The 27652-nt window shown below is 35.6% G+C and overlaps 1 protein-coding gene and 1 long non-coding RNA gene across 2 annotated transcripts in view; both read left to right on the top strand.

Moving 5' to 3' along the window:
- The first annotated feature begins 1891 nt into the window (after positions 1-1891).
- Positions 1892-13302, top strand: LOC123247719. The gene is made up of 3 exons (XR_006506157.1): positions 1892-1947; positions 12579-12632; positions 13254-13302. It is a non-coding gene; the product is annotated as an uncharacterized LOC123247719 (long non-coding RNA).
- Position 13303: 1 nt separating this feature from the next.
- LOC123246194 (calmodulin-2/4-like) overlaps positions 13304-27652 on the top strand; it is a 20880-nt gene continuing 6531 nt past the window's right edge. Inside the window, exons 1-4 of the mRNA XM_044675131.1 lie at positions 13304-13358; positions 16338-16391; positions 17868-17969; positions 24518-24574. Of these exons, the coding sequence (XP_044531066.1) occupies positions 13304-13358; positions 16338-16391; positions 17868-17969; positions 24518-24574 (268 nt within the window). The remainder of the gene's footprint in view (positions 13359-16337; positions 16392-17867; positions 17970-24517; positions 24575-27652) is intronic.

The following is a 27652-nucleotide window of genomic DNA, read 5'->3' on the forward strand; positions in this document are numbered from 1 at the left end:
TAAATATTTAGTATATTCCCACCATATCTCTTCTAAACACTGGAGATACAAACACACAAAAAGTGAAAGCACTGACAGTGCTTTCCATTGGAAAGACAACATGTATATACATATACATTTATAAATATGTATTGATTAAGTACAACATAATTTGTGGAGGAAGGTCCCTATCACTGGAAACATCAGGAAAACCTTCTAATAGGAAAATAAAAATTCTGGTTCATCTCAAAGGAAGAAAGGGATCCTGTAGAATATGTAAGGAGAGCATGAGGAACAGCCAATAATATAATATAAAAACAAAAAATGGAAAACTATGTGTGAGGAACAGAAATGGGCAGGGAAAGTGAAGAGAGAGGAGTTTATGTGTTTGATTCAGGAGAAATACAGAAATGCTGATCTATTCAGCAATATGGCCAATAGATCTGTGCTTTGAAACTATCACTTAGGCTGCTGTGTGGAAGATAAATTGGAGGGAGAAGAGGCTCTTGCTTCTTGGGAACAGATTAGGGGCAATTACACGGTTTCTTCAAAGGAGAGATGGAGGATAACTTGAGCTATGGATTGAGCAGTGTGAGTAGAGAAAAAAGGGAGTAGATATGAGAGTTGTTATTGTTATGCCCAGTTCAGATCCCCCTAGCAAGGATGAGTCCACGCCTACAATGTAATAAGCAATAGGAACTTTAATGCTAACTCACAGTAAGGGTCCAGGACGCTAGAACTAACCTGGAAGCCGTTGGGAGGGAACCATGGGTTTTTATGCTAAATGCAGAGTGTACATAAATCATTTGAGAGTCGTTACATTGTTGGTTTTTTTTAATTTTTTTTTATTTTAAACCCTTAACTTCTGTGTATTGACTTATAGGTGGAAGAGTGGTAAGGGTAGGCAATGGGGGTCAAGTGACTTGCCCAGGGTCACACAGCTGGGAAGTGTCCGAGGCTGGATTTGAACTAGGACCTCCTGTCTCTAGGCATGGCTCTCAATCCACTGAGCTACTCAGCTGCCCCAGTCTAGTTACATTGTGTCCTAATGAACATCCTATTGTTAGTGACAGTGGGTTTCTCAGAGCCATCCTGATTGGGGAATCTCTAGCTTGTGTTTGCTTGTGGTTGCTTAGTTTCTGTGTCAAAACTTTGGGGTTCTACATTATCAAGGGAGAAATAGCAATAATTCACAAATGATTGGGTATGGGGATCTGGAAGAGAGGAGGAAAGAGTGTCAGGAGTGCAGGATAAAATATATGAAAGTACCTTTTAGGGATGAATGTGTTACATGATTATTGCTCTATTTAAATCTCCTTTCAGATATTTTTTTTTGCTAAATAATTTCCAGGCTCTTTGTAGCAAGCCTTCAATTTGCTAGAATGTAATTAATCTCTGTTCATTTTGCTAGAATGTAATTAATCTCCTCTTGTTGAGACATACCAGATTCTAGGTCTTCAAGTCTAGGATTAAAATTTTGTAGGAAGGCATTTTGGTGAGTCAAAACCACTGGGATAAATTATGGAAAAGAAAACCAAACCCTACTTATCAAATTAGACCAATGTAGGATAAGTTGCCATAAATTTTTGACACTGCTGACCAGACAAAGGCCTAATATTCATTTAGAATTCTTCAGTTTAAGACTTTTGAGTCTAACATAGTTCCCTGAATCAGAAAAATGTAATATCTGTTTCTGAATTCTTAAGTGATTTTCCCAGCATGATTGGGTTCATCTCAGTGACTAACTCTCATCTTGTTGAATTTGGAGCTGATTGGACACAGGAATAGGTACTATCTTTCACAAACTAGAGTCATTACATATACCTCACATTCATATCATTCACCATTCTCATCTTTTATAAACAGAAAATGTTGATGTTCAAAACCTGGAAGACTTTCTGAAGAACATGGGGATACAACTCACAGAAGGGGAACAGAAAGATCTTCTGCAACACCTTCCAGTTGGTGGTGAGTGTTCCAGATTCCACTGTGGCTGTCAGGGGAATTTGGGCTTGGTATTGTGAAAATGTCTGGTACTATCTAACGAAAGATGTTTCTCACTTCTCCCTAGGCTGGAGTTCTTCGGTCTCAGGGCAATTAGTGAAAAATCATACCACTTTAACAACTTAGATGCCTAAGAAATGATAAAGAGAAAGGGAAGGATATAAAACGAAATTAATAGACTAGAATTAAAGCAAAGGAAATGTGTAGAGAAAGATAGAAGAGAGTAGAGTGAAGGAGTGATAGAAAAATAACACAATATTATCTTAAATGGAAAGTCATCTTACTACTCCAAGGGGTTGGGGACTCTGAACTAAAAGAGGTGAATGATTATGACAGGAAACTGTACCCAAAATTGCTCAATTTATTTGTCTCCAGGCAGAGGGATAGAGGAATATTGACAATGAGAGGACACTTCACACTCCCTATAATGTTTCAGTGTTACCACCCCCTTCCCCAGAAATGCAGGCAGCAAGCTCCTGTCATATGTTAGACTATGGAAAGCAGGCAAGGCTAAACTCTGCCTCTCTGGCCAACCAGGAAATAATCAGTAAAGTGTCTCCTTTCCATTTAAGAATTCACAATGTTTCCTACTTTGTCTAAATCTTGCTGGGCTACTATTAAAAGGCTCTGCAGACTCCTACTAACTGGAAATGTGTTATAAATGGAAAGAAGGACATGATCAGGAATAAATCAAGGACTAAGATCCATATCACAGTTTTGTTATTATTCTTCCAGGGTAGCACCTGAAGAATCTTTGTTTCTCTACCACCTTAAATGCAGTTAAGCATTATAGACATGGACATTTGCGTATAAATGAAATAAAAAGTAAAAGAGTACCAGTAGCACTATGGGTAACCAAGTGGTATTGTGGATCAATGTGTGGAATCAGGAAGAGCTGAGTTCAAATTAGGCATCAGAAATTTTCTAGCTGTGTGACCTTGGACAAATCACTGGACCTCTCCCAAAATCAGTTTATTCACCTCTAAAATGGAAATAATATCACTAGTGTTCTCAGGATTGTGATAAGTCTAAAATATCTTAATATTTGGAAAGCACTTTACAACTAAATCAGTCATAGTCACACAATACTTAAATGTCTTGAAGAGGCAAAGACAATTTGATGGAATTCACTAATCATACATCCAAAGGCAACAAGATACATGTTTTCACGGAACATGTGGTCATCCCTTCTTCTAGAATTTAGTTTAAATATTCAGAATGAGGAAAAAACAGACACCTGAAATTTATAGACTGTACAGAAGCTTCTTGATTTTGTATCAGGAGCAGGTCTTTGAAGAAAAGAATTCCTAGGTGTGTAGGGTTGGTAAGCACCAAAGACCACTGAAAAAAATGAAACATTACATTTTCTGAGTTAAAAAAACCTTATGATTGATGTAAAAATAAACACTGAATAGCTTTAAACAGTAAGTCCAATACTATATCAAGAAAAAGATCGGTAGATCATTTTATACAAATATGTGATATCTTCTTCTTATAATACTCTGAATATTATGCTTCAAATATCAAGAATATATAAAATGGAAAAATCAAGGGCACAGTAGGGAGAAGGTTATGGCATAGAATTGAAACAGTTCAATTCTGAAATATTAAACAGGTAAATAACAATGCAAATAAAAAAATAGACATGAAAAATAACATGGATGGTAATTAAAAGCCAAAAGTTTAACCACTCTAAATCTAATGCCTTATTAGGAATACCAAAAGAATCCAGTAAATACCTTTGTTAGTCAATGTTTGGCTTATAAAACCAAGTGAAGAAATAAAGCAACACTAGTTTAGGATGGCAACACTAATTTTAGTTAGTAAACTTATTGGTAAAATCTCATGGAAAGAGAGGATGCATATATTTATAATCAATATTGTCTCATAGAGTACAGAGAAGTTGTTTAAAGTTAAACTAGTTTAAATAAAACTTTGTGGGATATTTAGGCAATACAGTGGATAGGGGACTATTCCTGACGTCAAGAGAAAATGGGTTCAAATCTGGTCTCAGACACTTCTTAGCTTACAAAATATTAATTGAAATAATTTCATAAAATTAGAAAAATATAAAATAGAGCCGTACAAATTTTCAAATTTTATGTATATTACTAACAAAACTAAATAGGAAGAGACAAAAAATGGTATTCCATTTAAAATGACTACAGAATTATAAAGTACTTGGGAATCCAGCTACTAAAACAGAAAGAAATTATATGCATAGAACTACTAAAACACCCTCTATAAAGTACAATATTAAAGAAATAAAGGGATGTGAATGGCTCATGTATCAGCCATGTCAATATAATGAAAATGGCAATATTAGCTAAATCAATAAAATTATTCAGAAAATTTGGAGAGGACCTTGGAGGAACATTATGTTAATCCATTTCTGGTGAAACAATTGTTCAAACATTCTGGAAAATGACAAGGGACTATGATAAAAGGAATCAGTGGAGTTTTAATTCTGATAGACCTATTTATATGGATAATTGATTTATGTCCTTTAGGAGCTCAGAGAAAGAAAATAAAGGGCTTGTAAGTGCAAATTAAAATATTGGAGCAGATAAGTAGCACAGCAAATTGAGGACCTGGACTAGAGTTGGGAAGACCTGGGTTCCATTCTATCACCAGACAAATCCTTTCTGTCTGTCTCTGGGCAACTCGCATTAAATCCAATTGCCTAGTCCTTGTTGTACTTCTGTCTTAGAATTGAAACTAAGACAGAAGGAAAGGGTTAAGAAAAATGGTTAAAGCTCCCTCTAAGATAATAAAAAAGTATAAGTCTGAAGGTTTTATATGAATTGGGGAATGGCTAAGGCAATTATCATATATAAATGCAATACAATAGGATGGCATCATAAGAAACGTCACATGGTAGAGTTTCAGAGAAATATGAGAAAAGAGGGCAGCTAGGTATCTCAGTGGATTGATAGTCAGGCTCAGAGATGGGAGGTCCTTTGTTCAAATCTGGTCTCATACATTTATGAGCTGTATGAGCCTGGGCAAGTCAGTTGACACCCATTGCATAGCCCTTACCACTCCTCTGCCTTAGAATCAATAAACAGTATTGATAGAAGGTAAGGATTTAAAAAAGAAAAAGAAAAGAAACAAGGGAAGACTTTTATGAACAAAACCTGAGAGGACTGAGCTGAATCCAAAAAAAATAATAATTTATGAAATAATTAGAAGATAGAGAAAAGCAACTGTGTAAGACTTAAAATTAGAGCTCTGACTTGAGAAGACTGATGATGAATTAAATTCTCAACTCTTACCAGGGAAATTTTAGACTAGAGGTAAAGACAAGACACATATTTTAACATGTACCTAGTGTGTGGATATGTTTTTCTTGACATTATTTTTCTTTATCATAAACTAAGGTTCTCATTAGGGGTAGAAGGATGACAGGTACAGGGAGGAAAAAGATGTAGGAATCATGATGGAAGAAAAAAAGGAAAAAAGAGAATTTTGAGAAGATTGCAGCTTAGATGGAGCAAAACTGCAGAACTCCATAACCTTACACACCAAGATAAAAAACAAAGCGCTTCATGGAGAAAGAAAACCAAATCTAATAATAGGACAGAACTGGGGGATCCTCCTGCTGGATTCAGCTCAAAAGGTGCCCCCCCCAAAAAAGAGTCTGAATTCTTGAACTGTTGGGTTTGAGGATAAAGAAGAAGGAATATTCCAGGACCCCTCCCCCACATGCTGTGCTAAGTCTCCAGAGGCTCCTGGAATGTCTGGGAGGGCAAACGCACTAGTCCAGAGAGAGGGCCTTGCTGGCACAGCTTGTGCCAGGATCAGGGCATTGAACACTGCTGGCAGGGAGATGGCTGGAGGAGAAATACAGAAAAGGCAACCTAGACAGAGCTTAAACACTCCATCCTGTCCCCTCTCCTTATCTCGAGGTTTTGGTCTCAGGATACATCAAGCTCTACAGATCAACCCCACCCTGGCGTAATCCCACCAATAGTGCAGATAAGAAGTCTTCAGAAGGCAGGGAAGCTCCAACACCCCTCCCTCATAGACTGCAGAGAAAGTAGCCACAAACCTATGTTGCCAGCTGGGGAAGATCTTACATCAGAGCTCATTAAAACCATCTGCTTAACCTAATCAACTAGCAGAGCAGAGAAAGAGCCCATTCAGGACAAAATAGCCCAAACCCAAAGATCCAGCAAATAAATCAGAGGATTAAGATTATAGCCAATTACAGAAGGGAAAGAAGAAAAAAATATGAGTAAACAACAGAAAAAGAAAAAAGAAATTATAATCGATGGCTTCTTTCCAGGAAGTGAACAAAGAGGAAATAAAACAGAAGAAGATGAAGGAACTCCAAGAAAAAAAACACAGAAACTCGAGCAAATTGAACACAAGCTTTAGAAGAACTCAAAATACAATTTGAAAAGCAATTAAGAGAGGCTGAAGACAGTTGGGAAAAGGAAATACATGACCTAAAACAAGAAAATAGTGTCTTGAAAGCCAAAATTGACCAGCTTGAAAACAAGGCAAAGAAGGTGAATGATGACCTACAAAGAAAATCAGACCAGAAGGAGAAGGTTGACCAAAAAGCCAGGGATGAAATAGTCTTTAAAAATTAGAATTGAACAACTAGAAGCAAATGACTTCACAATGCAGAAAGAATCTATAAAACAAAATCAAAAGAATGAAAATTTTGAGGAAAATATGAAACACCTCATTGGCAGAACCACTGTTATAATTATTGGAGGTCTCTTGATCTATTTGAGATGGTAAATTGATGTACAGAGAGAAATAAGATGACCCTTCTCCCTTATAACAGTTGCCCAGACAGGATCCTTCAGGTCTAAGAGGTATATCCCTTCACGACCCACCTGGGGTTAATTGATATGTTGATTTGGGCTCTTTAGCTAGGATAACGCCTTGTATTCTGACTGCGATTTCTCCCTTCCCAAAACAAGCTTTGAAACTGCTTTAGGAAGGTACTTTAAACTTTATATTAAACAAGAAGGGGATATGAGTAAAGGACTGAGGTATAGGAGAAGACCCTATTCTAATGGTTACTAATGAAATCTCAACTGCTAGCAGATGAAGAATCAATGTAGCTTCCCTCTGGTTGAGCCTGGCCAGGACTATACCAGAGTAGGTAAACTGCTGGGATATCTTTGACTTCTTCTGTAGATCTTCAGCCTTACAGTTGAGTTGTGTCCACCCTTTCCACCCTCTTCTTCGTCTCCTGCCCACTTCCCGGATCCCTCCCGGGCCCTGGGAAACCTAGATATCTAGATGATGAAACTCCTAATATCTAGGGGCAATAGACACTAAGGTGGTGGTCAGGTACAGGTTGAATGGTATCTCAAGTACAGGAAGAGTTTGCAGAGAGATGTTTGCTCCCTCTCACTTCAAGACCAGGATCCACCGATCTCCAGCCTCAGCACAGGTCAAAGACCCAGAACTTCTCCTCAGGGTTCTCAACTGCCCCTCCTCCTGCCTTTCACATGACTTCCCTGGGAACATTCCATCCAACTGACTTATTTGTCAATCAAAGGTGAACTTCAAGCTCCCAGAGATTCAATATAACACCACAGATCTGGAAAACAGATCACAGAGAGACAATTCAAGAATTATTGGTCTACCAGAACATAATGAAAAAAGAAATAGCCTGGACATCAACCTACAGGAAATTATCCAAGAAAACTTCCCCAATATTATCTAACAAGAGGGAAAAGTAGAGATTGAAAGAATCCACAGATCACCTCCTACATTTAATCCACAACCAAAATCTATGGGATGCAACCAAAGCAGTACTCAGGGGGAATTTATATCCTTGAGTGCATATATTAACAAATTAGGGAGGGCTTAGGTCAATGAATTGGGCGTGCAAATTTAAAAACTAGAAAATGAACAAATTAAAAATCCCCAAATGAAAACTAAATTAGAGATCCTAAAAATTAAAGGAGAAATTAATAAAAGTGAAAGTGAAAGAACTATTGAATTAATAAATAAGGCCAGAAGCTAGTAGTTTGAAAAACAAATAAAATAAAGTACTGGTTAATCTCATAAAAAAAGAAGGAAAGAAGAAAACCAAATCAACAGTATCAAAGATGAAAAGGGAGATCTCACCTCTAATGAAGAGGAAATTAAGGCAATCATTAAAAACTATTTTTCCCAATTATATGGCAATGAATATAGCAATTGAAGTGATATTGATAAATATTTACAAAAATATAAATTGCCTAGATGAACACAGAAGAAATAGAATACTTAAATAATCCAATATCACAAAAAAATGAACAAACCATCAAAGAACTTCCTAAGAAAAAATATGGAGGGCCAGATGGATTCACAAGTGAATTCTATCAAACATTCAAGGAACAACTAATCCTAATACTATATAAACAATTCGACATAATAAGCAAAGAAGGAGTACAACCAAATTCCTTTTATGAAACAAATATGGTATTGATCCCAAAGCCAAGTAGATCAAAAACAGAGAAAGAAAACTACAGACGAATCTCCTTAATGAACATAGATGGAAAAATCTTAAATAGAATACTACCAAAAAGACTCCAGCAAGTGATGACAAGGATTATTCATTATAATCAGGGAGGATTTATACAAGGAATACAAGGATGGTTCAATATTAGGAAAAACTATCCACAAAACTGACCATGTCAACAAGCAAACCAACACAAATCACATGATTATCTTAATAGATGCTGAAAAAGCCTTTGACAAAATATAACACCCATTCCTATTGAAAACTATAGAAAGTATTGAAATAGAAGGGTCTTTCCTAAGAATAATAAACAGTATATCTCTTAAACCATCAACAAGCATCATCTGCAATGGGGATAAATTAGAAGCATTCCCAATAAGATTAAGAGTGAAACAAGGATGCCCATTATCACCTCTATTATTTAACATAGTACTAGAAAGAATAGCCGTAGCAATTAGAGAAGAAAAAGAAATTGAAGGTATTAAAATTGGCAATGAGGAGAACAAGCTATCACTCTTTGCAGATGATATGATGGTCTACTTAAAAAATCCTAGAGAATCAACTAAAAAGCTAGTGGAAATAATCAACAACTTTAACAAAGTTGCAGGATACAAAATAAATGCACATAAATCATCAGCATTTCTATATATTTCCAACACATTAGAGCAGCAAGAGTTAGAAAGAGAAATTCCATTTAAAATCACCATAGACAATACAAAATACTTAGAAATCTATCTACCAAAACAAACAAGGAATTATACAAACACAACTACAAAACAATTTCCAAACAACTAAAACTAGATCTAAACAATTGAAAAAACATTGATTGCTAATGGGTAGGACGAGCTAACATAATAAAAATGACCATTCTACCCAAATAAATTTACTTATTTAGTGCCATACCTATCAAACTATCAAAAAACTTTTTTACTGAATTAGAAAAAAACTATAACAAAGTTCATTTGGAAGAACAAAAGATCAAAAATATCAAGAAAAATAATTTTTTTAAAAAGTGAAGGAAGGTGGCCTACCAGTACCAGATCTTAAACATACTATAGAGCAGCACTCATCAAAACAATATGGTACTGGCTAAGAGATAAGAGAGGATGAGTGGAATAGGCTGGGGTGAAAGTGAGCTCAGCAAGACAGTCTATGATAAACCCAAAAAGCCACGCTTTTGGGTCAAAAATCCACTATTTGACAAAAATTTCTGGGAAAATTGGAAAACACTATTGGACAGATGGGGTCTAGATCAACATCTCACACCTTACAAGATAAATTCAGAATGAGTGAACAACTTGAATATAAAGAAGGAAACTATAAGTAAATTAGGTGAACACAGAATAGTGTGTACTTGTCATATCTCTTGGAAAGGAAAGATTTTAAAACCAAGCAAGAGTTAGAAAAAATTACAAAATATAAAATAAATAATTTTGATTGCATTAAATTTAAAAGGTTTTGTACAAACAAAAACAATGCAACCAAAATTAGAAGGGAATCAACAAATTGGGAAAAAATCTTTGTAACAAAAACTCTGACAAAGGTCTAATTATTCAAATATATAAGGAGCTAAAGGAATTGTATAAAAAATCAAGCCATTACCCAATTGATAAATGGGCAAGAGACATGAATAGGCAATATTCAGGTAAAGAAATCAAAAGTATCAATTAGCACATGAGAAAGTGTTCTAAATCTCTAATAATTAGAGAAATGCAAATCAAAACAACTCTGAGGTATCACCTCACACCTAGCAGATTGGCTAAAATGAAAGAAGGGGAGAGTAATGAATGTTGGAGGGGATGTGGCAAAACTGGGACATTAATACATTGTTGGTGGAGTTGTGAACTGATCCAACCATTCTGGCTGGCAATTTGGACCTATGCTCAAAGGGCTATAAAAGAATGCCTGCCCTTTGATCTAGCCATACCATTGTTGGATTTGTACCCCAAAGAGATCATAGATAAACAGACTTGTACAAAAATATTTATAGCCATGCTTTTTGTGGTGGCAAAAAACTGGAAAAGGAGGGTATGTCCTTCAATTGGGGAATGGCTGAACAAATTGTGGTATATGCTGGTGATGGAATACTATTGTGCTTAAAGGAATAATAAACTGGAGGAATTCTATGTGAACTGGAAAGACCTCCAAGAATTGATGCAGAGTGAAAGGAGCAGAGCCAGAAGAACATTGTACACAGAGACCAATACACTGTGGTAAAATAGAATGTAATGAACTTCTGTACTAGCAGCAATGCTATGACCCAGGACAATTCTGAGGGATTTATGGAAAAGAACACTACCCACATTCAGAGGAAGAACTACAGGAGTGGAAACAGAAGAAAAACAACTGCTTGAACACATGGGTTGAGGCAGACATGATTGGGGATGTAGACTCGAAAATACCACACCAAGGCAACTATCAACAATTTGGAAATAGGTCTTGATCAATGACACATGTTAAAACCAGTGGAAATATGCATCAGCCATGGTGGGGAGGAGCTTGGGGGGTAAAGGGGAAAGTAAGAGCATGAATTATGTAACCATGTTAACTTTTCTAAAAAATAAATCTCAATAAATGTTTTTTAAAAAGTGAATCACCAAAAGAGAAAAAATAATCAAGCCATTCCCCAATTGATAAATGGGCAAGAGACATGAATAGGCAATTTTCAGGTAAAGAAATCAAAATTACCAATAAGCACATGAAAAAGTGTTCTAAATCTCTTATAAAAAGAGAAAAGCAAATCAAAAAACCTCTGAGGTACCACCTCACACCTTGCAGATTAGGTAACATGACAGGAAAGAAAAGTAATAACTGTTGGAGGAGATGTGGCAAAATTGGGACATTAATGCACTGTTGGTGGAGTTGTGAATTAATCCAACCATTCTGGATGGCACTTTGGAACTATGCCCAAAGGGCACTAAAAGACTACCTGCCCTTTGATTCAGCCATACTACTGCTGAGTTTATACCCCAAAAAGATCATAAGGAAAAAGATATGTACAAAAATATTTACAGCCGCACTCTTTATAGTGGCAAAAAAACTGGAAAATGAGGGTATGTCCTTCAATTGGGGAATGACTGAATAAATTGTGGTATCTGCTGGTGATGGAATACTATTGTTCTCAAAGGAATAATGAACTGGAGGAATTCCATGTGAACTGGAATGACCTCCAGGAATTGATGCAGAGTGAAAGGAAAAGAACCAGAACATTGTACACAGAGACTGATACACTGTGGTAAAATCGAATCTAATGGACTTCACTACTAGCAGCAATGCAATGATCCAGGACAATTCTGAGGGACTTATGAGAAAGAGCACTATCCACATCCAGAGAAAGAACTGTGGGAATAGAAACACAGAAGAAAAACAACCAGTTGAACACATGGGTTGATGCAGATATGATTTGGGATGTAAACTCTTAAACGACCACCCCAGTGCAACTATCAATAATATGGAAATAGTCCTTGATCAATGACATGTAAAACCCAGTGGAAATGCGCATCAGCTACAGGGTGGTTTGGAGAGGGGGAGGGAAAGAATATGAATCATGTAACCATGTAAAACTTTTCTAAAAAAAAAGAAAATATAATAAATTTTCACCATAAAAAAGGATAAAAGTATGAAAACAGCCTCAATGAAAGATATAAAACAATGTGCAAAAGAAAAGGGAGATCAGAAAAAGTCACAGAGAAACACAATGTTGGAACTAGCTTGTTAAATTTATACTTTCTAAAACAAGTTATATATTACAAAGATTCATAGTTTTACCTACTAAAAAATAGCCTGTTTCCACACCGGTACTCTCTTCTATGTACTTTAAAATGGTTCTTGAGACAAGAGCTTATGAAATAATACTTACTAGAAGTAAAGCTGATCTCTGCAATAAACCTTCATTCACTATAGTAGATTAAGTTACTACAGAGTAAGAAACATCCATATTCAGGGAAGGAATGGATTGATCTCCTTTAGGTCACTTTCTTTTTTTTCACTTCACATTTGGTGGGAGGAAGGAAGGAATAGAACAGTATTTATAGGCTAGCTTTCAAAATGATAAACTTTGTGCTACTGTTGTAATTCTGTATTACTTCCTCTGTGACCTGAATTGTGCTTTGTTTTACAGCCAGTGGGAAAGTGAATAAGAAGAATGTAATGAATGCTGTGCAGAATCTTGGTGGTGAGTGAGAAACTGTTCTATTTCTTCTAAGAGAAGGCAATTCACCAGATTCTGTGACTATTGAGAACTTCAAACTCCTTCACATAATCCATCAGGTTTGATCAATCATTCTTTACACTATGCTCTAGAAGCTTCTCCAGGATCACTTTGACCACAGTTACAGGAACAAGTCATACTCATAGCTCTCCCAATTATTCTCCATGTGTGTCCTTAGAGATTGTTGCTGGGCCATTGAAAAAAACATTTGAAGAGTATATTTGAAAAGTATTCTATAAATACGAATTGTCATTGATACTATCTAACCCTCAAACAGCTAGTAATCATAAAGGAACTCATGAAATTTTTGTAAAGAAACTTTGTATGATTTGTGACTCTGACACAATTTGATAATTTTCTTATCTCCCTCATAATGTGAGCTGCTCCAGGGCAAAGACAGTACTTTTGATTTGTCTTTTTACTTCCAGCACTTAACAAAGTGCCTTGCACAGAGGAAGAACTTAATAAATGGTTGTTGACTGGAGTTGGACTCAAATCCCCACAATTTTACATAGTGAATAATGTAAAGTGAGGGTTTAATGAATGCTTCAGTGATTATGTTCCTCAATTTTCTTCTTTCTGAAGGAGGGAATATTGATGTTGGCAAACTGGACAAGGTTCTGGGAAACCTGGGGATGAAACTTACAGATAAAGAAATTGAGAAACTATTGAGTAACCTGCCAGTTGATGGTGAGTATTTCTTCTGCCTCTATATATGTTTAGAAAAACTTTGATTTCCTGTCTGAGAATGTTTATAAGGATACTTACTGAATTCACATGAAAAAATAGCAATTCTTATAGAGAAAGCCAATCATAATATATGAAGGAATATTATCTCGAACTGAACCTTCAAGTCAAAAGTTTCCCAGAATGCCACTAAATACAAAAACAGAAATGAAAGACTCCTGAGTAGCCTAGTGCCCATCTTTAAGGACAAAAGTCCAATGTGACTATCATCAGGAAATTCTAACCAGTCAAATGAAATTTTCTAGTGCTGGTTATGGAGTCAAGAAGATTTAATCTCCAATCCTGCTTTAGACACTTACTGGTAATTTGTATGTCATCTGTACAATGGAGATAGTAATTGTATCTGCTATATAAGGTTGTTGTAAGAGTCAAATGGGAAATATATATATATATACACACATATATTCACTTATGGGATTTATATCATGTATATATGCATATATATTTTAATATACTGTGTTGGGAACTTAAAAGTAACTTAAATTCTAACCATGATTATATATTTTTGAAAATGCATACCTTACCCTATAGAATCAATACTTATGTATTAGTTCCAAGACTATGATTGGTAAGGACTAGGCAATGAGGGTTAAGTGAGAGTCCCATGGTCACATAGCTGGAAGTATCTGATATGATTATTATTTTAAAAGATAAATATTTTCATTGATTTTAATGTTCTGAAAAGACTATAATCCATGCTGGACCAAGTGTACTGTACCTTTTCCTCTTCCTTTCATCAAAAAAAATCATCATCATCATCATCTAGAGGTCACAATTTTCATGATGATCCCATATCAACACATTCTTATGGGTTTTGCATGTTAGGCCAGTGATGATTTCCTAGAAGGGCATTTACATATTTACTTGACCATTGGAATAGAAAATGTATATACTAAAGCTATTTAAAAATTAGCATGAAATTAAAAATAATAATCAGGGTCTATAATTGAGTCTGGATTCATGATCTAAAACATTTTTAAAGCATCGTTAGCTCTAAGCCCTTCTGGCCAGTTGTCAAGGGATGTGATTCTTCAATATTGCAAGAATTCATGACCTTGTCAGTGTGAATGTCCCCTTATCAACACTTTTTTTAAGACCACTCTCATTTCTTAGGCTGCCTTGGAGTGTTTCTTGTACCCAAAATAACAAATGTGTGTCCTATATCTAAATTAAATTGACAGCTGAAAATTCACAATGTGAGTGTGTGTAGAGAGAGTCACAAGCTTAAAGACTGTCAAAAGAGAATCAATTAGTCTTGCAAAATGATTATGACATGGTTGTGAGGCATAGTACTTTGAAATCCTTTTTTAAATGGTGCTTTTGAGACTTTATGTTTTTTTCATTAGAGGGCATTACCTACCTTATGCGATTCCCCCTAGTTGATGAAGAATTGCCAGACATTTCAAGTCTGAAGGATGGGGGAAGCACTCAAGCTACCTCAAAAGGATTTTATGACTTTATCCCCTTTGATGAAAGCTTACAAGGCTGAGAACACCCAAGCACCCAAATAATCTTGAAAATCCAACAAACAGTACATGTCAAGGAATATCATCACATGGTAGCATTAGGGATCTTTGTGTCCCTAAGGGAGGAGGGAGAATTCCAAGATGGGAGAAGAGTAATACCACAGACTCACAATAAATCTAGCAACTTGAAGTCCCTCCTGGGGCTTTTTCCATTACTCCAGCTACACTATCAGTAGCATCCTTGAATAACACTTTCATTCTTCAAGATGAAGGAGTCTGAGCTGCAATTCTTTGGGCAAGAACCAGTATTCACTATCTCACAACAAAACTCATTCTCCCACAACAATTGGATATGCAGAACAGGAGATAGAAAGGGATTGAGGATGATATTCCAGGGAATATATATCTAATAATGATAACTGTCGCACTGAATCTTACAGGGTTCTTATAAGGCTTAAAGGAGATATTCCTGATATGTACTTGGTACATTTTAAAGAGATGAATGAATGTTATTGGTCACATGTTTGCCTTTAATAGCATGAGCTCATTCGTTAGTTAAATTCTTCAATTTTAACAAAGTTAGCCTACAATAAGGAATTGGTCTCCTAAAGAGATCATACTATTTCCACCTGCAATATTTAAATGCTATTTGAACTTAACATTTTTTTGATAAAATTATGAAGTTGTTTCCTCAGAGACAATATGGCTTATGCAATTAGACAAAGTCAATTTGCATAGATACATTAAAATATTAACTGCATTCAAGAATGAAGACAGAACATGTCCTCATTTTATTAAAAAAAATTGGAGTTTCCTATCCACAGGGTCATATTATTTCCCTTTTGGAGAGGGAAAAAGAGATCATCTCATTCAGTCCCTTCATTTTATGCTAGAGAAAGTTCAGTCCAAGATATGAAGGATCCAGATTTTTGCATCTTCCTCTCCTAGAAAGGCCTGAATCAGATATGCCAAATTAAAATGCCTATTGACAAGTCCTGAACTGAAAGATTGTGGTATGCTTTATATAGGACTGGCCACAGAGTCAGGAATGACAGGGTTCAATAATTTAGACATGTACTAGCTTTGTAAAACCCAAGTCTAGTCAAGTAATCTCTCTTAGCCCCAGTTTCCTTATGTGTAAAGCAGTGATGATAATAGTAACTACTCACAGGGTTGTTGTGGGAATAAAATGAGTTAATATTTGTGAAGCACATAACAAATCTTAAAGCCCTATGTAAATGCTAACAACTGTTATTACTATTATTATCCTCATTTTAAAAATTGAGAGCTTCCTTCATTCCTTAGCTGCCTTTTATGAATTATCTGGGGAGAAAAGAGGAGAAAAGCTGAGTTCATAAAAACTTAAATTCCTCCAGTTTTTCTCATAATTTCAGAATGTAATGAAGTGTTATTTTTCTTTACCCAGACTCCATCTAACCTATGCCTTTTCTTACAGCTGATGGGAAGGTTGACCTCAATGAAGTTATGGATAATGCAAAAACTATTCAAGGTGAGTGAGATGCAAGGATGAAAAGTCAGGTAACATCTCAATATTTTTCACATAAATCTATGAGAGGAAGTATGGCATAGTGAACAGATATATAGTATAGCCTTAGAGTCAAATCGACCTGGATCCAAGTTCTGCCTCTGAGATACCTGGATGTTATTGTGGTATAAGTTACTTCCCTGCTCAAGAAGCTCTCTTAACAAACAAAATATGTTACAAATAATTTCTTGATCTATATCCGCAGAGATAATCAGTTTGCAAAAACATTTACTAAGTATCTCCACCAGGTCTGTTGTAGACACAGGAGATACAAACACAAAAATAATGAAATACTTCCAGCTTACAATAACTTCTGCTGAACAGCAACATGTACATATCTCAATAAAGAGAGATTATATGTGACATAATTTAAGAATGGGGAGGCCTACGACTGGGAGAATCAGGAAAACCTCCTCCTGGGAAGAAGAGATTGTGGTTCTCTTGAAGGAAGAGAGGGACTCTAAGGTGGAAGTAAGGAGAGCATGGGGACAGCCAGTGAGATAATAAAGAAACAAGAAATAGAAGTTTATGTGTGAGAAACAGAAATAGGCAAGGAAAGTAAGGAGAGAGGAGTTTATGTATTTGATTCAGGAGAAATAGGGAAATGGGAGTTTATTGAGGGAAGTGGTCAATGGATCTGTGCTTAAAGACAGTTAGGCAGCTGTATGGGAGATGGACTGGAAGGGGAAGATACTCTGGAGGAAACAGATATGGAGCAATTATAACATCTTTTCAAAGGAGAGATGGAGAATGACTTGAGCTAAGGATGTAACTGTGTGAGTAGAAAGGAAAAGGAATAGATGTGAGACTTGTTATCAAGGGCAGGATTAGGCAACTGATTGAATATGGAGGATGAGAGAGTGTTAGGAGTCTAGGATGACAACTGTGGCATTAACTATTATGGATGAATCTGTTTAATGATCATCTCTATTGAAATCTCCCTTCAGCCTTCCTAAATGTTCTCCAGGCTCTTTGTACTAAGTCCTGAATTCCTAAGAACATAATCAGCAGGTTCGTGTTTCACTTTTCCAGCTGTTGAGAAATATAAAAGTTCTAAGTCTCCAAACTAGGGATGAAGTGTCAGATTGCATTCCTGTGAGTCATAACCATTCAGATAAAGGCAAAGAAAATAAAACCTTACTTATTAGTCAGACCATAATAGTTTAAGAAATTATTGGTCTTGCCACAGTTCACCCGATAATTCTCTAATTCCTATTTCACATTCCTCAGTCTAAGTCTCTTCAACCTAGCATAGTCCACTGAAACAAAAGTAAATATTTTCTGTCTCTGAATTCACAAGTGATTTTCCCTGCATGGTTAGACTCATCCCAATGGCTAACTCTTCTTCTTGAATTTAGAGATGATGGGACACAGGATAAGGTGGCTCCTTTTGCACTTTTCACATTCTCATCATTCATCATTCTCATCTTTTATAAACAGAAAACATTGATGTTCAAAACCTGGAAGACTTTCTGAAGGACATGGGGATGAGACTCACAAAGGATGAACAGGAAGATCTCCTAAAACACCTTCCAGTTGGTGGTAAGTGTGTCAGATTCCACTTGGCCAACAGGGGAACTTTGGCTTCCTTGTGTGGAAATGTCTGATGCTGTCTAAAGAAAGATGCTTCTGACTACTCCCTAGATTGGTGTTCCTCAACTTCAGGGCAACCAGTGAAAGTTAATATCACTTCTAACAACTCAGGAACCTAAGAATTTTTAAAGAGAAAACAGAGCAAATAAAATGAAAACAAATTAATAGAATTGAATAACAATAAAGGAAGTGAAGGGGAGAAGGTAAAAGAGAGTAGACTTAAAATGTCATATAAAAGTAACCCAAAATAGCCTCAAATGGAAAGTGATACTCTTTCATTCTAATCAAGGAGGCTAGCAAAAGAGATGGAGTAAAAATGGTGGAGGAATCTGACAGGAAAATGGAGCCAAAACTGCTCAGGTTTTCTGTCTTAGGGAAGAGACATATAGGAGTATTCATCATGGTTTCATTCCACACTCCATATGAAGTTTTAATCATACCAGCCCCCTGAAAATTCATTCAAGTTCCTGTCCTATATTAGATTCTGAAAAAGCAAGCCTAAACTCCACTGCTCTGGCTAACCAAGAAGTAATCAGTAAACTTTCTCCTTAAAATATACAAATTCACAATATTCCATTGTCTATATAAACTTTGCCTATGTTAATGTTAAAAAACTCCTCAGACTTCTCTTAAGAGGAAGGGTGTTATAAATAGAAAGGAGGATCAGATTGGTAATGAATAAAGGATTGTTGTCCAGATCTTAGCTTTATTGTTACTCTTCTTGGGTGGTTCCTCAAAAATCTTCTCTTCCCTACAACCTTGAACATAGTAAACATTGTAGAAATGGGCATTTGTTAAATAAATGTAATTAAAAGCATTAAAGTACTGGAGATCACTAGATACAACTTAGAATCAAGTTCTGCATTAAGAATTAGGAAGACCCAAGTTCAAATCAGGCATCAGACATTTAATAGCTATGTGACTCTGGACAAGACCCTTAACATCTCCCAAACACAGGTTCTTCATCTATAAAATAGACATTATAATGGTACCTGTCCCCCAGGATTGTCATTCATTATAAAATGACTTAATATTTCAAAAGCACTTTGCAACTAAATCAAACAATAGATAGTACAGCTTAAAGAGGAATTGGTCTTATCATATATGTCAAGGCAATAAGAAATATGATTTCATGGAATAGTTAATCATTCCTTAGTGTAAAACTTAGGACAAGTATTCAGAATAAGGGAAAGAAAGAAGACAGAGATTTGTAGACTGCACAGAAATGTCGTGCTTTTATAGCAGAAACACCTTCTTCAAGAAAAGAATTGGTACATGTTGGCAAGCACCAAAGACCATTGACCAAAAAATGAAACAGATTTTATCTAAAACATTATAAGTCTTCTAGAATTATTATTAATGTAAAAGTAATCACTGCACTAGCTGTTAACATTAATACCACTGCCTTATCAAGAAAGAAATCAGAATATAACAAGAGTCATTTTGGTATAATCTAGATATGATTTTTGAAATATTAGGAATATGCAAAGTAATATAAAAATTGAGATCATCATTGTAAGAAAGACATAAAATGGAGTTCAAACAATTCACCCTTGCATTATTTTAAAAAGTAACTAACAATAAAAATGAAAAATAGTTGTTAAAATGAAATGAATGGCAATAATAGACCGAAGTTTAACTACTCTAAATCTGTTTCCACATTAGAAATACCAAAGGAATCCAGTAAATACCTTTTGTCAATACATATTTGGCTGATATGCCAAGTGAAGAAGAGTGTAGCAACACTAGTTTAGGATGAAAACATTAGTTTTAGTTGTGAACTTTTTTGTAAAATTTAACAGGGATGATGATGGGTAAAATTGTTTCACATTGTCACAGAACCACAGAATATTGTCTCAGAAAGAACAAAAAATCTGTGCAAAGTTAAACTAGTTTAAATAAAGTTTTGTAAAAAGACAGGTAGGTATGTCTTTTTATGACAGTATGAAGAGAGTGTCAGGCATAGAGTCTGATGGTCTTGGGTTCAAATTGTAAGAGGGAAATTTAGGTATTTTATAGATATGTATTTAAAATGTGGCCGCCAGGAATCAACAATTCAGGTTGATTCCGTAATTAAATCAGACCCAAGTCAGCATCAGGATAGGCAGTTTATTTACAATTAGGAAGGTAAAGGTATGAGAATAAAGAGGAAGGGAGAGGCTAGTCCAGGCCTGCGGAGGCCTGGACGAGAGAGAAGGTTAAAAGGCTAAATAAATTAGTCTGCAAGCCACAAGGCCCAGCAACCAGATAGGCTGGTGCCTGCTCAAGGCAGAGTTTGGAAGCGGCCTAGGTAGGCCAAGGAAGTCAGCCTAACTTACCCACGTGACAATACAGAGTAGAAGCTGTCTGTGGTCGCAGGAGCTCCTTCAGCACCAAGTTCAAGGCGGGAACTGCCTCCACAGGAAGTAACCGACATACTTAAAGAGATAGTGTCTTTCGTCACTTCCCGTGGGTCCACCTCTAATTCAAGTGGACAAATGGCAGCCTCTGCATTGTTCCTGATTTGTTATTTATTGTCACGTTTGGGTAACTCGTCCCCCCCTCCTCATTAAGGGAGGTGAGGATTACATCATTTCTATGCCTAGGATGAGTAGGGTTTTGACTATGAATGGGCTAGAGCTAATTCTATTTACACAAAATCTAGCCTCATACACTTATTAGCTTTGGGGTCCTAGGCAAGTCATTTAAACACAGTGGTTTAAATTTTCTTACTCATCTTATATCTTAGAACTGATATAAATTGATAATAAGACAGAAGATAAGGATTAAAAAAAATTTTAATTAAAAACTCCTTAATAAATTCTAGTAAAAAAAGTACTCTCCAGTGCATTTAAGGATGAAAAGAAGAGCAATATAAATAAAACTAAATGGAAAAGGCCTGTAATTGATTTAAGAAATGAACTCTAACACATCATTAAGTGAATTAGAAAGAGAACATTTTTATTCAAACACCACAAAACAGGATAAGGTCATGGTGTTAATTATATATCCTTGGCTTTGAGAAGACACAGTTGTGACATTGTTGATGGAAATACAGAGTGTCCCAAAGTCTTCATGTAATTTTAAGCTTTAATAGCGTTAAGATAGTTTGGGTTTCTTGGTTATATAGGTACCTCTATAGGAAACATGTGAGAGAGGAAGATATAAAAGAAAAAATCCTTGTCCCTGTTAATGCTAAACAAAAGGCAACTTAGAAGATAAAAACAGTCACAGACCCATATCCCTACTTTTCCACCAATACAAAATATTTACAAGAGTAATCTATACACAATTCAAGAATATCCTTGATGAGAGTATTAGTGGGAAACAAGAAGGTGATTGCAAGAAGATATTCAACAATGAACAACATTTGATCATTTTTTGTAGTTGAATGAAAAATAGAAAAAACAAAAGATGCTATCTTGCTTAGCATTTTCTCATTATGAAAAAGTATTTGATTCTACTGAGCAAAGGAACACTTTGATGTCACTTTTATGATAAGTTATCTCCTATCCATATATTGACATCATTCAAGATTCTTTGAAAGGGTATGATAACAGAAATACCTATGTTCACAAATATCAGATGAGTAAGAAAATAAGGATATGCATCATCACAACAGTATTCAGGACTGTGATGAAGATCTGCTGAAGAGTCCAAGTTGAAGATGGTTTCTTGGTGGGTGGTTACATTCTACAGACAGTGATCTTTTTGGATAATATTTTCATGGTTGCATCAAAGCGTGAAATGTTGGTGAACCTCTTGGAAAGAGCTTTGTAACCAGTCAAGAGTATATCTAGACCACACTCAGGGAAGACCAAGTAGATGAGGAATATCCATTAATACACATCAAGACATGCCTTTGTCATAAGACTATAGAACGTGTCCCTGAGTGTGTATATCTAGGACAAAGAATAAAGAAGGAACAGTTCTTTTCACAGTTAAAGAGGAGCTAGGCTAATTTTCCTTGGAGAAATGTAAATCTCCTTTAATTATACCAAGTTTCCCATAAAAAGAAATGTTTTTAAACTGGCATCTTGCCAGCGTTATCCTTGTAGTAAGACATGAAATACATTGATCTGCAAACAATTAAAGATGAGCTGGGGCAGCTGGATGGCTCAGTGGATTGAGAGCCAGGCCTAGAGACTGGAGGTCCTAGGTTCAAGTCACTTGACCCCTATTGCCCACCCTTACCACTCCAGGGCCAAGGACGGTCCCTAGCCCGGATGAAAAAGGAGGAGGGTTGGGCGTGGGGCTAGCAACCCCACCCTGTAAAAACTACATCTGCTAAAGAAACTGCAACCTTAAGTAGGGGCAACTGGGCTAGCTCAGTGGATTGAGAGCCAGGCCTAGAGACGAAAGGTCCTAGGTTCAAATCCGGGCTCAGACACTTCCCAGCTGGGTGACCCTGAGCGACAGTGTGACCCACTGCCTACTGGTTGTGGCCCTATGCTCCTAGAATGGAGTCCCAGGATAAAAAAAAAATCACACAGAGGGGAATAAAGGAGTTCATAGTGAATGTTGCCAAATTACAAAATGTAACCAATGAGGAATTGTAAAGAAAAGAAGTAAAGTATGGGGATCACATGACAAGGTTCAAGAGTTGAGAAATGCACAAGTAGAGTGCTCCACTGCTTACAATGTCAAGAGAAGAAATAGCAAGTTGAGTGGTTACTGCTTTGGCAAACTTCTGGGAAAACAAGGATAAAATTCACACAATTATGGAGGCATGGATGAGATGCTAATATATTTAGAGCTAGAAGAGATCTTAGAGGTCATCAGCTCTAACCTCTCATTTTATAGATAAGGAAACTAAGACCCAGAGAGATTAAGTGTTTTCTCTGAGATCACAAACCTGTGATCAAATAAGGCATCATAGAAACCCAAATTTCAAACTGAAAGTTTAAGCACTCTTCCTTTTGTAACATGGCAGGGAATTGCCAAACAGATACCTTTGAATTTGTTTCAGCATCTCTTTAAAATGAGACATTCTTTAGGGAAGCATTTCTATTTAAAATGATGTGTTCTATTTGACAATAAATACAGTTGCACTAGGATGAGAAATAGATGGTCTTTCACAGTAAGATGAAGGTCTATCAAGAATCTCCATTATCACCACTATTGTTTGTAGTTCTAGCTACAGCAATGTAGTTCCATTTTTTAGATTTAAAAATAAATTGAAAAATGAAGGGAAACAAAACTATCAATACTTACAATTATGTGACAAGTTACTTAGAAGATGCTCAGGGTTCAACAAAAAATTAATTGAAAAAACTTCAGCAAACTAGAAAAATATTTTAATAGTCACACAAATTTTCAGACTGTATGTTACCAACAAAACTGAGCAGGAAGAGAGAAGAAGTGATTTTACACTTAAAATGGATAAAAAGTTATAAAATATTTGGAAATCCAGCTATCAAGTGAGATGAAAATTATTGTGGTTCCTTCTTACTCATCATTAATTGATCCCAGAAAGCAGACTGAGTACCAAAAATGGTTGAGTACCAAATGAATTTTTCCAAAAGGAATAATGCAAATTGAATTATTCTGTTTGAGAAACTCAGAAAACTCAGATTTTGTGAGGTATTAAGTACTTTAATGAAGTTGCAGCTTACTCAATAAATATTAATTAAGCATAGTAATAAATAAATAATTGTATATTAAAATTCTGTTAATTTTATCTATATTGAGAGGAGGTCATGGCCTAAGGGAAGTTTCTGGGTAGAAGTGAAGAACAAGATACATATCTTTACTCAAAGCCAGGGTGTGGATCTGTTTTTCTTGACAGTATTTTGCTTTGATATAATCTTTGGTTCTTTCTGGGGGTAAAAAGAATGACAGTTATAGGAAGGGAAAAGATGTAGGAGTAGTGATGCAAGGGAAAAAGAATTAAAGAATGAAAACAGCATCAATGAAGCATGTAATAAAATATGCAAGGGAGCAGCTGGGTAGACCAGAGGTGGAATCCTGGGTTCAAATCTGGACTCAGCTACTTTCTAGCTGTGTGACCCTGTGCAAGTCACTTACCCTCCATTGCCTAGCCCTTCCCACTCTTCTGCCTTAGAACCAATATACATTATTGATTCTAAGATGGAAGGTAATGGTATAAAAAATATAGTAAAATAAAATATGCAAAAGGGAATAGGATTTCAGAATATATCCCAGAGAAACACAATGCTGGAATTAGGTGTTTTTAATTAATGACGTACTTTCTAAAAACAAGTTATACATTAAATTAATGAATAAATTTAATTAATTTAAATTAAGGAGTCATAGTTTCACCAACTAAAAACACAACCCATTTCCACAACAGTGCTCTCATATTAACTCCTCTAAAATGGTTCTCAAGTCAAGAGCTTTTGAAATAATACCTATCAGAAGCGAAGCTATTCTCATTTGATGGGAGCAAGGAAAGAACAGGTCACTCTTCATGGGCTAGCTTTATACAATGATGAACTGTGTGCTACTAATCTAGTTCTCTGTTACTTCTGTGACCTGAATTGTGCCTTGTTTTACAGCCAATGAAAAGGTGAATAAGAAGAATATAATGAATGCTATGCAGAACCTCAGTAGTGGTGAGTGAGAAATGTTTATTTCTTCTTAATGATTATAATGTGATTTCTATCACCCCTCCAAAATATTGAATCAGTTTCTGTCTCATGACCTCTGATTCTTTATGTACAGCCAGGCTATAGAAGGCAATTCACCAGATTCTGTGACTGTAGAGAACTTCAAACCACTTAGTCAAAAGTCTGGACATGAGATGTCTGCTTTGCCATAAAGCATTCATTAGGCTTTACCAATTCATTCCTTACTGAACTTTGAACAGATCATCTTTCTGTTCCTATTATCCTATTCCATAGCTTTCCCTATGACTCCCCATGTGTCTCCTAGAGATGGTTTCTATGCCTTTTAAAAAGCATTTCAGGAATATTTGAAAAGTATTTTATAAATGTAAATTGCTATTTGTATTATCTCACCTTCAATCAGTTGGGAATGATAAATCCATTTCTGAAATTCTTTGTAGTTTTTATACAATATTTGACTCTGGCATAATTTCATAGTTTTATTATTTGTCTCCTACATTACACTGTGAACTGTGTAAGAAATAAAATGGTTATAAAAGGATAGATTTAAAAATATTAGGGTTTTAAAGGATTTATTGGTATCCATTTGAAAAATGAAGCCTCGTGCCATATTAAGAATTAGTTTGAAAGACCCACCATACCTCCACCTCTCTGTTGCTTCAGCAGGAAAAAAGAGCATGCCCTTCCAGGCACTTCCTTTTTTTACTTCTCTTGATGTTATTACACTTCCTGTATATGTGATTATTACATAAGAGGAATCATGGGAAATGTAGTTTGAACGAGCCCTAAATGTCCACAGGAAGTTTAAAGCAGGGACCTCAAAATTAGTTCAAGGACTCCAAAATTTCCAATATCACATCCCTCCTGAGATCCGGAGGAAAGACTGGTCTTCCTGATGGATCTTGTAAAACATAACTAACTTATAAATTACAGAAATTTGGGGATAAAAAGAAAAGAGGACAAAAACAATGATCCTACGATTGCTAGGAACATTGACAAAAAGCAGATTAGGGGCCAGTCCCCTTTGGCAAAAGAGTGTATATTCAAAATAAATGCATTCAAATTGCCATAGTTCAACCAAGTGTACCCCAAAGTTCATTTTCAATCTTCATGATGCAGTGTAGGTTCTTAAGGCATCTTCATTGTGCCTTCTCCAAACAGGTTTGTGGTCTAGATTCTGGGGAGATGGCAAATTTTTTATCCTGAACTTACTCTCAAAAGAATTTAAACTTTACATTATAGATTATAAAACATACATTCCCTTCTGAGGAGAATAACACATTCCCCCTTGAAATTACTCTCAAAAAAATTTAAATTTTACACTATAGATTATAATACAGGCATTCTGATTATAAAATATACACACATCCCTGAGGAGAATTAATAACACATCTCCCCTGAAGAGGGTTAAGGCCAACACCCAGATCAGCTAAGGATACATGGCTGAGTTTTGGGGTTGTATGAATCAATTAGCAAAAGAAATTTTTAAAAAATTTAAAAATCCAAATAAAAGAGAAAAAAATAACTTATGAATGAAATGTAAAATATCAAAGTCTTATGTGCAAAAATGTAGGGAAAAATAAACTTAAAACAGGCCCTTGAATCAAGGCCTAATTAAAGTGATTTAAGCAATTGTGCAATTACCCAATTGAATAGCCAGGACTACAGAAAGTTGCCACACTTATAAGAGAAATAAAAGGACCAAATCTGTGTGCAAGGGAAGTGTCTTTCCCTGGTTTGATTTGCCTGCACTTCTCAGGGTTAGTGTCAGCCAGGATGATGGGCAACCTTTTGTACTTGACTAGGATGAAACTCAGGGAAGTCTGGCCTCTAACATATGTCAGAAAAGCCACAACCCTGAACCCCAATCCCTAGGTTCAATTCCTTCAGTATTGGCATGAGAAAGTTCTGTCAGTCCTACATAGATTGGTATGGCCTTTTTTGACTTTGTACTGCTAGGAACTGTGCAGTTTCTCATCAATCCCATTTGTGGGACTAGGTGGTCTCCTTGACCCTTGTGGCTCTTTTATTCCCTTCTCCTAGAATCAGACAGAATCGTTAATCACAGTCCCATAATATATACCAATAATTGGCAGGTTACCACAGTCTAAGGCTTTGGAGTATGCATTAATATTATAGTAGTTATATATTTATATATTAAACATATTATTGTAAAATCAAAAAGAATTAATATTGATTATATGTACTTTAAGTACAAAAATGAGAAAAAGAGAAAAAATAAAAAACCCAAATGCCGTATTGCACATAGAAGGGAAGAAAATAATAAAAATATATATATAGCTTAAAAATAAAAATATATATAGCTTAGAATTAGTGAAAGGTTTTTCACCCCAAAATGAGATCCATTTCCTGTTCCATTTTCCATGAACTCCTGTGAGTGTAAATGGCTTTTACAAAATGGCAGATTCATAATGCAATTCAAATAAAGTATCAGAATTTCTCAAAATTACAATAACACATTTAAAGGCAATAGCAAATAAACCCATTATTATAACCACTTGCTGTGATGTTTAAAAATGTATACTTGTCACAATTCAACAGATATAGTAAATCATTCAACCTTGGCTAAGATATTTTTAACAAAATCTATTACTACCTCCATCCCAATTTTGGGGCAGAGCCTAAAAAATCTGATAAAAACCTTTTGGGTCTAAAATATCACCAGGAATTCTAGATCCTTCTGACGAGAAAGTAAATTAAAATAAAGACTTAAAATATCAAGCATGCAGGAGCTCTTTTTGGCTTCCTGTGTAATATATAAAAAGTTTAGGTAGGAAACTTCCATTTGTTTTCTCTACCTTTTAAGACAACATTCTTTATAATATATATATATATATATATTTAATCATCCATTCAGAAACTATTAGCTATCTGATGTCATTCCTCAAGATGCCTTAAAATTGCAATTTAAATTCTTAAGTCATCATATTCTCCAAAGTTGTATACAGGTTGTAACCAGTTTTGATGGAGTCCATCCATCATCATATATGTGACAATTAACAAAGGCAAAATAAAAGAAAAGGCTGTATAAGCAACATGTGACCT

Source organism: Gracilinanus agilis, chromosome 4, assembly GCF_016433145.1.
Source record: "Gracilinanus agilis isolate LMUSP501 chromosome 4, AgileGrace, whole genome shotgun sequence".
Classification (NCBI taxonomy): Eukaryota; Metazoa; Chordata; class Mammalia; order Didelphimorphia; family Didelphidae; genus Gracilinanus; species Gracilinanus agilis.